Source organism: Coregonus lavaretus (assembly GCF_964263955.1).
Source record: "Coregonus lavaretus genome assembly, contig: HAP1_SCAFFOLD_1063, whole genome shotgun sequence".
Classification (NCBI taxonomy): Eukaryota; Metazoa; Chordata; class Actinopteri; order Salmoniformes; family Salmonidae; genus Coregonus; species Coregonus lavaretus.
Genome location: NW_028166449.1, coordinates 89,288 through 102,388, shown reverse-complemented (window position 1 = coordinate 102,388; position 13,101 = coordinate 89,288). Strand labels below are relative to the sequence as shown.

The 13,101-nt window shown below is 43.8% G+C and overlaps 1 protein-coding gene across 1 annotated transcript in view; it reads right to left on the bottom strand.

The window, feature by feature from the left end:
* Positions 1-10,593, bottom strand: part of LOC311114692 (paired mesoderm homeobox protein 1-like) — a gene marked incomplete at both ends in the record, with an annotated part of 34,175 nt that extends 23,582 nt beyond the window's left edge. The window contains one exon of the mRNA XM_084189933.1: positions 10,347-10,593. Within this exon, the coding sequence (XP_084046059.1) occupies positions 10,347-10,593 (247 nt within the window). The remainder of the gene's footprint in view (positions 1-10,346) is intronic.
* Between the last annotated feature and the right edge of the window lie 2,508 nt (positions 10,594-13,101).

Sequence of the window (13,101 nt, the reverse complement as noted above, 5' to 3'; positions counted from 1 at the left end):
AGAGAGACACTACAGAGAGACACTACAGAGACACTACAGAGACACTATAGAGACACTACAGAGAGACACTACAGACACTACAGAGACACTACAGAGAGACACTACAGAGAGACACTACAGAGACACTACAGAGAGACACTACAGAGACACTACAGAGACACTACAGAGACACTACAGAGAGACTACAGAGACACTACAGAGACACTACAGAGAGACTACAGAGAGACACTACAGAGACACTACAGAGAGACACTACAGAGACACTACAGATACACTACAGAGAGACACTACAGAGAGACACTACAGAGACACTACAGAGAGACTACAGAGACACTACAGAGACACTACAGAGAGACACTACAGAGACACTACAGAGAGACTACAGAGACACTACAGAGACACTACAGAGAGACACTACAGAGACACTACAGAGAGACACTACAGAGACACTACAGAGACACTACAGAGAGACTACAGAGACACTACAGAGACACTACAGAGACACTACAGAGACACTACAGAGAGACACTACAGAGAGACCCTACAGAGACACTACAGAGAGACTACAGAGACACTACAGAGACACTACAGAGAGACACTACAGAGACACTACAGAGAGACACTACAGAGAGACACTACAGAGACACTACAGAGAGACACTACAGAGAGACACTACAGAGACACTACAGAGAGACACTACAGAGAGACACTACAGAGACACTACAGAGATACACTACAGAGACACTACAGAGACACTACAGAGACACTACAGAGAGACACTACAGTGAGACTACAGAGAGACACTACAGAGACACTACAGAGAGACACTACAGAGACACTACAGAGACACTACAGAGACACTACAGAGACACTACAGAGACACTACAGAGAGACACTACAGAGACACTACAGAGAGACTACAGAGACACTACAGAGACACTACAGAGAGACACTACAGAGACACTACAGAGACACTACAGAGAGACACTACAGAGAGACACTACAGAGACACTACAGAGACACTACAGAGAGACTACAGAGAGACTACAGAGAGACACTACAGAGAGACACTACAGAGACACTACAGAGACACTACAGAGAGACACTACAGAGAGACACTACAGAGAGACACTACAGAGACACTACAGAGAGACACTACAGAGAGACACTATAGAGACACTACAGAGAGACTACAGAGACACTACAGAGACACTACAGAGACACTACAGAGACACTACAGAGACACTACAGAGAGACACTACAGAGAGACTACAGAGACACTACAGAGAGACACTATAGAGACACTACAGAGACACTACAGAGACACTACAGAGAGACACTACAGAGAGACACTACAGAGACACTACAGAGACACTACAGAGAGACACTATAGAGACACTACAGAGACACTACAGAGACACTACAGAGAGACACTACAGAGACACTACAGAGAGACACTACAGAGACACTACAGAGACACTACAGAGACACTACAGAGAGACTACAGAGACACTACAGAGAGACTACAGAGAGACACTACAGAGACACTACAGAGAGACTATAGAGACACTACAGAGAGACACTACAGAGACACTACAGAGACACTACAGAGAGACACTACAGAGACACTACAGAGACACTACAGAGACACTACAGAGAGACACTACAGAGACACTACAGAGACACTACAGAGACACTACAGAGAGACACTACAGAGAGACACTACAGAGACACTACAGAGACACTACAGACCCGGTGACAGATGGATTCCCCTGACCTTTAAGAGGGCAGTTATCACAGCCAGATGGAAGGTGAGGGTTAGGGTGAGGGTTAAGGTGAGGGTTAGGGTGAGGGTGAGGGTTAAGGTGAGGGTTAGGGTGAGGGTTAGGGTGAGGGTTAGGGTGAGGGTGAGGGTTAAGGTGAGGGTTAGGGTGAGGGTTAAGGTGAGGGTTAGGGTGAGGGTTAGGGAGTGATTCCTAACTGAAGCCTACTGGCTAAGCAATTTCCAATGGCCTGTATTTAACCCTAAATGACTACAATTAATTAAGCTTAATAATACATAGAATTAATTATTACTTAGAAATAACCATTAGGTCTATTGATAAATGTTTACAAATAATTTATTAACAGTTTTAGTGCAAGGTAAATATTTGTAGAAATGCTAAATAATTTACTGCTAATTACAAATGACAAATTTGAGGAGTAAATGGACATGTATTTTCCTATTGAAATAAGTACGTGTCCTTGAAAAACATCAAGTCATGCCCCAATGTATAAATGTGGTAACCTAGTTAGACACATGCAGTGTGGTTTAAAACGAGAACAAACCGCATACTGTAGCCATTTGGCCTTTTGATTAGTTTTGACTTTGTGAGTATTTGTAAGCCTACTCTGCAATTATCGTCGCTGTTACAGGCTACAATTAAACATTTATTTGTCACGTTTTAAAATCAAGAAGACAAAAAAACATCCTATTATTCTCATCTGATCTACTTCTTACACAGCGTCTCTGTTGCGTCTCTGTAGCCTGTAGGCTATCGAACAGAGACTTGGGATTCTCTCTCTGAGAATTGATGAAAGCGCTCTCACTAGTTAGTTAGGCCTACATCCAACCAGCCAGGGTATTGGAATAACATCATTGGTCAAAAAATAAAACTCCTAATTTTGACCCCCGAATCCATTACATAAATGGATGTGTAACCTAACGGCTATATGTCCTGCTGGTGGAAATACATTCCCATAAATAGAGACGTTAAATACTGAGCCTCGTTCATCCATCCGCCTCTGAAGAAACACTCACATGATTAATTTAAGAGGCTTGTCAACATTAATTTCTGAAAGATGTAAACAAACACAGAGCTGTATGTTTACACTAGATTGCGTCCAAAATGTAATCCTGTAAGAACTCAGTTATAGCCTACTTTAGAGGGACCAGGTCGAGATTTTTAGGTTTGCACTGATTATTGGTGTTTATTAAAGAATATGCTACTTTTTGAAGCATTTATTTAGGAATTTACTTAAGCCTACAGTTTTACAAAATAAAAAATATACATTTTTAACCTCACACTTTTAAAATGGATTCCACTTGATTTTGTAGGTCTAAAATATAGGCCTAGAATATTCTCCTCTGCATGCTGTCTCTTTATGAGACGATGGGATTCTAGAATATTCTCCTCTGCATGCTGTCTCTTTATGAGACGATGGGATTCTAGAATATTCTCCTCTGCATGCTGTCTCTTTATGAGACGATGGGATTCTAGAATATTCTCCTCTGCATGCTGTCTCTTTATGAGACGATGGGATTCTAGAATATTCTCCTCTGCATGCTGTCTCTTTATGAGACGACGGGATTCTAGAATATTCTCCTCTGCATGCTGTCTCTTTATGAGACGATGGGATTCTAGAATATTCTCCTCTGCATGCTGTCTCTTTATGAGACGACGGGATTCTAGAATATTCTCCTCTGCATGCTGTCTCTTTATGAGACGACGGGATTCTAGAATATTCTCCTCTGCATTACATTTACATTTTAGTCATTTAGCAGACGCTCTTAACCAGAGCGACTTACAGGAGCAATTAGGGTTAAGTGCCTTGCTCAAGGGCACATTAACGTCATTTAGCAGACGCTCTTAGCCAGAGCGACTCACAAATTGGTGCGTTCACCCTATAGCCAGTGGGATAACCACTTTACAATTTGGGGGGGGGGGGAGGGGGGATTATGTAATAACTGAAATTTGTAACGTTTAGAATCAACAAAAGATATGAAATCAATAATACTACAGTGACCATTGTATGCAATACATGTCAATACCAGTGTCCTGCTGATTATACCCATGTTCTAGTAGTAGAGCAGCTGCAGTTATGTAAATGATTACTGAAGATGTTAAAAATCATCCTGTACTGCATTGTACATAGAGCGACCACAGTTTGCTGTCCCGATCGGCTTTTAAAAAAACTAAAAAATAAGGCAGCGGTTTCCAGGACCGATTTAAGAATCTCTATTAAAAATGCTTTAAGTCCAGGATTAGGCTTAATCTGTCTGGGAAACTGGCCAAAAAACAAGTAAGTCACCAAAAACAGTGTTGTTTGTTTGTGTTTACTGTATTTTTGGGGGGCTTTATGTTATTTAGTTTTATTTTCCCCCGTTACTATAGGTCTTTTTTGCACTACATACAGTGCCTTCAGAAATAACTCACACCCCCTGAATTTTTCCACACCCTGTTGTTACAACCTACACCCACACTGGATTAAATTGAGATGTTTTTGTCACTGGCCTACACACAATACCCCATAATGCCAAAGTGGAATTGTTTGTAGAAATAGTTTATTAATAAAAAATGAAAAGATGAAATGTCTTGAGTCTAAGTATTCAACCCCTTTTGTTATGGCAAGCCTAAATAAGTTCAGGAGTAAACATTTGCTTAATAATTCACATAATAAGTTGCATGGATTCACTCTGTGTGCAATAATAGTGTTTAACATGATTTTTGAATGACTACCTCATCTCTGTACCCCACACATACAATTATCTGTAAGGTCTCTGTCGAGCAGTGAATTTCAAACAAAGACCAGGGAGGTTTTCCAATGCCTCGCAAAGAAGGGCACCTATTGGTAGATGTTTATTTTTTTAAAAGCAGACATTGAATAACCCTTTGAGCATGGCAAAGTTATTAATTACACTTTGGATGGCGTATTAATACACCCAGTCACTACAAAGATACAGGCGTCCTTCCTAACTCCGTTGCCGGAGAGGACTTTAAAAGAGTTACAGAGTTTAATAGCTGTGGTAGGAGAAAACTGAGGATGGATCAACAACATTGTAGTTACTCCACAATACTAACCTAATTGACAGTGTAAAGAAGGTAGCCTGTCCAGAAAAAAACATATTCCAAAATATGTATCCTGTTTGCAACAAGGCGCTAAAGTAATACTGCTAAAAATGTGGCTAAGCAATTAACTTTTTGTCCTGAAAACAAAGTGTTATGTTTGGGGCAAATCCAATATAACACATTACTGAGTACCACCATCAATATTTTCAAGCATGGTGGTGGCTGCATCATATTATGTGTATGCTTGTAATCGTTAAGGACTGGGGAGTTTTTCTAGGATAGTCATCAACACTAAGAAACAGAATAGAACGAAGCAGAGGCAAAATCCTAGAGGAAAACCTGGTTCCGTCTGCTTTCCACCAGACACTGGGAGACTAGAGGAAAACCTGGTTCCGTCTGCTTTCCACCAGACACTGGGAGACTAGAGGAAACCCTGGTTCAGTCTGCTGTCTGGGAGACTAGAGGAAAACCTGGTTCAGTCTGCTGTCCACCAGACACTGGGAGACTAGAGGAAACCCTGGTTCAGTCTGCTTTCCACCAGACACTGGGAGACTAGAGGAAACCCTGGTTCAGTCTGCTGTCCACCAGACACTGGGAGACTAGAGGAAACCCTGGTTCAGTCTGCTGTCCACCAGACACTGGGAGACTAGAGGAAACCCTGGTTCAGTCTGCTGTCCACCAGACACTGGGAGACTAGAGGAAACCCTGGTTCAGTCTGCTGTCCACCAGACACTGGGAGACTAGAGGAAACCCTGGTTCAGTCTGCTTTCCACCAGACACTGGGAGACTAGAGGAAACCCTGGTTCAGTCTGCTTTCCACCAGACACTGGGAGACTAGAGGAAACCCTGGTTCAGTCTGCTGTCCACCAGACACTGGGAGACTAGAGGAAACCCTGGTTCAGTCTGCTGTCCACCAGACACTGGGAGACTAGAGGAAACCCTGGTTCAGTCTGCTGTCCACCAGACACTGGGAGACTAGAGGAAACCCTGGTTCAGTCTGCTGTCCACCAGACACTGGGAGACTAGAGGAAACCCTGGTTCAGTCTGCTGTCCACCAGACACTGGGAGACTAGAGGAAACCCTGGTTCAGTCTGCTGTCCACCAGACACTGGGAGACTAGAGGAAACCCTGGTTCAGTCTGCTTTCCACCAGACACTGGGAGACTAGAGGAAACCCTGGTCCAGTCTGCTGTCCACCAGACACTGGGAGACTAGAGGAAAACCTGGTTCAGTCTCCACCAGACACTGGGAGACTAGAGGAAACCCTGGTTCAGTCTGCTGTCCACCAGACACTGGGAGACTAGAGGAAACCCTGGTCCAGTCTGCTGTCCACCAGACACTGGGAGACTAGAGGTAAACCCTGGTTCAGTCTGCTTTCCACCAGACACTGGGAGACTAGAGGAAAACCTGGTTCAGTCTGCTTTCCACCAGACACTGGGAGACTAGAGGAAACCCTGGTCCAGTCTGCTGTCCACCAGACACTGGGAGACTAGAGGTAAACCCTGGTTCAGTCTGCTTTCCACCAGACACTGGGAGATGAATTCCCCTTTCAGCAGGACAATAACCTAAAACACAAGGCCAAATCTACACTGGCGTTGCTTACCAAGAAGACAGTAAAAGTTCCTGAGTGGCTGAGTTACAGTTTTGACTTAAATCTATGGCAAGACCTGAAAATGGTTGTCTAGCAATGATCAACAACCAATTTGACAGAGCTTGAGGAATTTTTTTTAAGAATAATGGGCAAATGTTGCACAATCCTGGTGTAGAAAGCGCTTAGAGACTTACCCAGAAAGACCCTCAGCTGTAATCACTGCCAAAGGTGCTTCCACAAAGTATTGAGTCAGGGGTGTGAATACTTATGTACATTAGATGTATGTATTTAATTTTCAATAAATCTGCAAATATTTCTACAAACATCTTTTCACTTTGTCATTATGGGGTAGTGTATAGATGGGTGAGAAAAAATATAAATTGAATCCATTCTGAATTCAGGCAGTAACAACAAAATGTGGAGTAAGTCAGGGGGTATGAATACCCTCTGAAGGCACTAACTATCTGATAGGGGTGTGCATTTTTTAAAATGTGTTATTTTATCTTTTTACAAATGTCTATTCAAAGCTTTTATCCTTAAGCAAGCAAAGTATGAATACAGCTAATAAAAATAAAGGATAATTTTTACCTCCTTACTTTACATGATAAAATAAACACTTTTTGGACCCCTTCAAAAATGGGGGTATTAAAATATTTGACATTTGTATCACAAATCAATGTAAGGAGACCAAAAAAAATGTAAAAACTGTACAAAAATGATAAAATTCATTTTTAAAAGTATTGTGACCAAATGATGCAAATTTAGATTATCGTTTTTGTTTTCTCATGGTGAAGGACCATAAAACCTAACTGAATGGAGTTCAGAGTTCAGAATTCGAAGTTCATTTCTTCTGCTGGATGTAATTGAGGTTGACATGCTGTCTCTTTATGAGATGACGGGATTCTAGAATATTCTCCTCTGCATGCTGTTTCTTTATGAGACGATGGGATTCTAGAATATTCTCCTCTGCATGCTGTCTCTTTATGAGACGACGGGATTCTAGAATATTCTCCTCTGCATGCTGTCTCTTTATGAGATGACGGGATTCTAGAATATTCTCCTCTGCATGCTGTCTCTTTATGAGATGACGGGATTCTAGAATATTCTCCTCTGCATGCTTTCTCTTTATGAAACGATGGGATTCTAGAATATTCTCCTCTGCATGCTGTCTCTTTATGAGACGATGGGATTCTAGAATATTCTCCTCTGCATGCTGTCTCTTTATGAGACGATGGGATTCTAGAATATTCTCCTCTGCATGCTGTCTCTTTATGAGACGATGGGATTCTAGAATATTCTCCTCTGCATGCTGTCTCTTTATGAAACGATGGGATTCTAGAATATTCTCCTCTGCATGCTGTCTCTTTATGAGACGATGGGATTCTAGAATATTCTCCTCTGCATGCTTTCTCTTTATGAAACGATGGGATTCTAGAATATTCTCCTCTGCATGCTGTCTCTTTATGAAACGATGGGATTCTATAATATTCTCCTCTGCATGCTGTCTCTTTATGAAACGATGGGATTCTAGAATATTCTCCTCTGCATGCTGTCTCTTTATGAGACGACGGGATTCTAGAATATTCTCCTCTGCATGCTGTCTCTTTATGATGACGGGATTCTTACATTTATTACAGTACTCAGTAAAACCTAATTGTAGGCCTACACGTGTAGTGATAAGTCTGCTGTTGATTATGTGACACAGAATTAGGCCAAACCTGGTCCTGAAATGTAAGCCTAAAAGCATTATTTTCTATATATATTTCCTTTATTTAAAGTAAACCACTTATTTCTGCTAATGATGTTTTTACAAGACCAACAATTGAGGGCAATATGGCAACAGGGCTACTGCATCACATGACATCCCATAGTAACAGTTATCAGCTACTATGTTCATTCCACTGGAAGGTGTGTGTGCAGGGCCGTAGCTGCATATGAGGACGCCGAGGTCCGAACCTCCCAAAAATAAAAATGGAACTCAGTCCGGGGTTGCAATTTACTGTTGAGGGGTAGAATATTAAAATACACAAGGTGGCAATTTCGAAACTTGGTTGTGCATCAGCAGTGTTCCTGTTGCTATATGTCATTCACTGACAGTCACTCAATTCGGCAATGTCAGTAAAAAAAAAAAAAAAGATTGGTAAATTAGTCTAGTTAGTCTAGTCAGCTATCTAAACCTTGTAGTGATCATGGCCGAATTACTGCCCAGGCATGCTGGGAACGTGCCCAGGTGCCCTCACCTCCAGAGGGCTCACATTGACCAGGCATGCTGGGCACGTGCCCAGGGGCCCTCACCTCCAGAGGGCCCACATTGACCAGGCATGCTGGGCACGTGCCCAGGTGCCCTCACCCCCAGAGGGCTCACATTGACCAGGCATGCTGGGCACGTGCCCAGGTGCCCTCACCTCCAGAGGGCTCACATTGACCAGGCATGCTGGGCACGTGCCCAGGTGCCCTCACCTCCAGAGGGCTCACATTGACCAGGCATGCTGGGCACGTGCCCAGGTGACCTCACCTCCAGAGGGCTCACATTGACCAGGCATGCTGGGCACGTGCCCAGGTGCCCTCACCTCCAGAGGGCTCACATTGACCAGGCATGCTGGGCACGTGCCCAGGTGCCCTCACCTCCAGAGGGCTCACATTGACCAGGCATGCTGGGCACGTGCCCAGGTGCCCTCACCTCCAGAGGGCTCACATTGACCAGGCATGCTGGGCACGTGCCCAGGAGCCCTCACCTCCAGAGGGCTCACATTGACCAGGCATGCTGGGCACGTGCCCAGGTGCCCTCACCTCCAGAGGGCTCACATTGACCAGGCATGCTGGGCACGTGCCCAGGTGCCCTCACCCTCCAGAGGGCCCACATTGATTCTGTTAGTCACTCTCACTCAGATATCATACTAACATGACAACTGTCATGGTAAAATGTGTAGAATTGCAGGAAATTAGCTGTAAAACTGCAACAACAAAAAGTTCTGTAAAGCAAACATATTTGTTGACCTTTTGTTAATAAAATACTTTCTCTGCTAACAGCCCTCTGTACGTGTTAAATTATATTTTTTAATCACGATGCTGAGTTAATGTGAGTTAATGTGTAGCGGCCAATTGTATAGCTAATAGGCTATGTGTTTGTAGATCCACTGAGGTGAATGAAGCTACAACAACCAAGGTGATAATGGCTGGGGTCATTTTGGCTTGTTTTTGCTGTTCTCCAAATAGCATTTTAGAGTTTTTTTAAATTGTATAGAAATGCAGATTTGCTCTGAAGCCTACTTTGCAGGTCTGTGAAAAAAAGGGTTGTGATTGATCCATCTAATGGAGTATAGAGCCTCCATAAAAAAGGGTTGTGATTGGGCAACCTACTTCCTGCAGCTATGGTATAGAGCCTCCATAAAAAAGGGTTGTGATTGGGCAACCTACTTCCTGCAGCTATGGTATAGAGCCTCCATAAAAAAGGGTTGTGATTGGGCAACCTACTTCCTGCAGCTATGGTATAGAGCCTCCATAAAAAAGGGTTGTGATTGGGCAACCTACTTCCTGCAGCTATGGTATAGAGCCTCCATAAAAAAGGGTTGTGATTGGGCAACCTACTTCCTGCAGCTATGGTATAGAGCCTCCATAAAAAAGGGTTGTGATTGGGCAACCTACTTCCTGCAGCTATGGTATAGAGCCTCCATAAAAAAGGGTTGTGATTGGGCAACCTACTTCCCGCAGCTATGGTATAGATGCTCTTTAAAAAAGCAAGAATAAAAGCATATGTTCATTGTGCGCTTTGCACAAGAAAGGTTATGAACGCATGAAGAAAACATTGGTGCTGTTTCACAGACGTCTGTTCAGTAACGTGACAATTGTCTCTGTCTGTCATTACAGCCTATTGCAGCTATTCTACCCCGGAGGAAGGCGACACACGTCACCTTTCAACTAACTTACTCTCCTGCTGCGTCGTATCACTGCCGCTGGTCAGCCCCGGGGACTCCATCATACTCCTTCCCGCCTCCTCAGCGCCCTCGCCGGCCTGAGCCCCCACCATCTCCCGCGCCTCCTCCAGATCCAACAGGTGACTGACGGAGAAGTTCTTCTTGGCCTGCAGTGTTTCCAGGTTGGCTGATATCGGGCTCTCCAGGCGGCTAGTCAGTGAGTCTTGTCTGTCCATTACATGCGCATAGCCAGAAGTCATGACGCTGACTTAATACAAGGGCAAAACACCTATTAGCGTATAACAAACCTACTTACCTAACTTATACTCGACGCACAGAAAAATATCAAGAATAACTCCAAACCCATAACAGCGCTGGTTTCGACTCGAAACAGATCTCGTTTTGTATGAATTTGGTTGGAAAGCAATTGGTTTCACAGATCCAAATCACTCCACTTTAAGCACGAAGTTCGGTCCTCCGTTCGATTCCACTCGATAAGAGGTCCCTTACCTCGTCAAGTAAAACCCCCAAACATACAACACGACACCGTTTGGCTTCTTCCTGGACTTTCCCCGGAGTTTTAAACACAAAGAGTAGTAGGCTACAGCAAGTTTCTCCTCTCCTCGCCGGTGAGTCCAGACCTCGGTATGCCTGAGCTGAGGTAAAACCCTGCGAGGCGAGCTGTTTTCAGTGGAGCCAGTCTCTGGTAGCGGGAAGCGAACAGGCCGAAGTGAGTGTCACGCACAGGGCGGCTGAAAAGGGAAATAAAGCACCATTTGAAGACCCTGGGGTAAACTGATCGCCCTAAAAGGAGTCTGCAATTACGTGGCAATGCTTTCTGCGCTGACTCTGACAGTCCATATCCTCGTGTGTGAAGCACCCCACCCCCTTCAACAATGCACACCATCACAAAAAAACGCTCATTAATCCGACTGAAGTTTTGGCAGTTGGAAATGGGGATTTGGATAATTGAAGTTTATGCCTCTCAGTGTTTTCATTGCAGCCATAATAATAAATGGTATTCTGCCACGTGGTAATAATGATAATGGATTTATGGCGGATCATAACTTTGAATATATATATATATTTTTTAGTCATTTAGCAGATGCTCTTATCCAGAGCGACTTACAGGAGCAATTAGGGTTAAGTGCCTTGCTCAAGGGCATATCGACAGATTTTTCACCTAGTCGGCTCGGGGATTAGAACCAGCGACCTTTCGGTTACTGGCACAACGCTCTTAACCACTAAGCTACCTGCCGCCCATAGAGCATTGTTTTGAATATGCCCACACACAATATTTACAAGCTGATTTCCATGCATGCGCAATGATATGGGCCTGCAACATGTCTGCAGTATATCAGTTGGAGGTTGTCATTTGACATTTTAAAATCATAACTTTGCCGTAACTCAAATCTGTTTTGGATATATAGGCCAGCCGTTTCTAAGTGCAGCACAAGCTGTGCGTAAAAGAGCAACCCTCTATGTCTCTGCACAGCGGGGACCCTACATCCATCACCAACAAACATTAAATAACAGCCAGTGTGGTACATTCATATTTCTGTCTGCACAGGCTGCGTCTGCAGTCACACGCAAACTCTACATAGAGGAAACTGGGTTTTGAAACTTTAACCGCTTTTCGCCTGGTCAGAGAGAGAGAGAGAGAGAGAGAGAGGGGGGGGGGGGGGTCCCGAATGGTGGAATGGCATCCGTGGGTCTGTTCTGAGCTCCAAGCTGCCTGCCTGGCCCAGCCAACCCATCTCAGCCCCGGGCCCCGGGCCCCCTACCCCCTACCCCCTACCCCTCTCATCTGGCAAAAGAACACTTGATGCCATCAAAGGGCTGCAGATTGAATCCAGATGTGCGCGCGGTGCCTCTCTGCCTCTCTCGAGCTCATTCTTTCCATGGATGTAATTAAAGCACAGCGCGCGGGGATTGGGCATCTCTCCTTTATTTTCTTCTCTTTATCCCTCGCGTGAATCCAGAGTGCTCTGCTCTGTTCATGAATCCAGAGTGCTCTGCTCTGTTCATAAAGCCAGAGTGCTCTGCTCCGTTCATAAAGCCAGAGTGCTCTGCTCTGTTCATGAATCCAGAGTGCTCTGCTCTGTTCATAAAGCCAGAGTGCTCTGCTCCGTTCATAAAGCCAGAGTGCTCTGCTCTGTTCATGAATCCAGAGTGCTCTGCTCTGTTCATAAAGCCAGAGTGCTCTGCTCTGTTCATAAAGCCAGTCTTTTCTCGTCTATAAATCAGAGTGGACACGTGTCAACACGTGTTGGGAAGGAGAAAGGGTTTTCTTGTGTTTTTCTCTATTTAGGTTAATCAAAAGTCGTGTTGTTTTAAACAATACCAACCACCCACACAGCATATTGCATCTTAAATGTTATCTTTTGGTTGAACAAATTCAGTTATTTTTGAATATTTCAAGAATATTGAAATCTGCAACACATAAAGGCCTATCATATTTGTTGCAATAATTATATATAGTTGATAAATAATGTTGTTTGCTTATGGTCATGCCACCAATTATAGTAAAAGTAGGCCTACAACATATTTTGTGGGAAACTTTTTAATGCAGTTTACAGCCCAGACAGAAAAAGTTACGGGTTGGGTCTAGCTTGATGCGTCTGCGGAAAGAAGTAAAGGCAAGCAAATATAAAATTGTTTTGTGTTCTTGATTATATCCCATGTGCAGTCTAAAATACAGTTATAAACAATACATTGATCAAAATAACAAAATGGAGATGTGTAGCCTGTGCATTTGCACGTTTCAT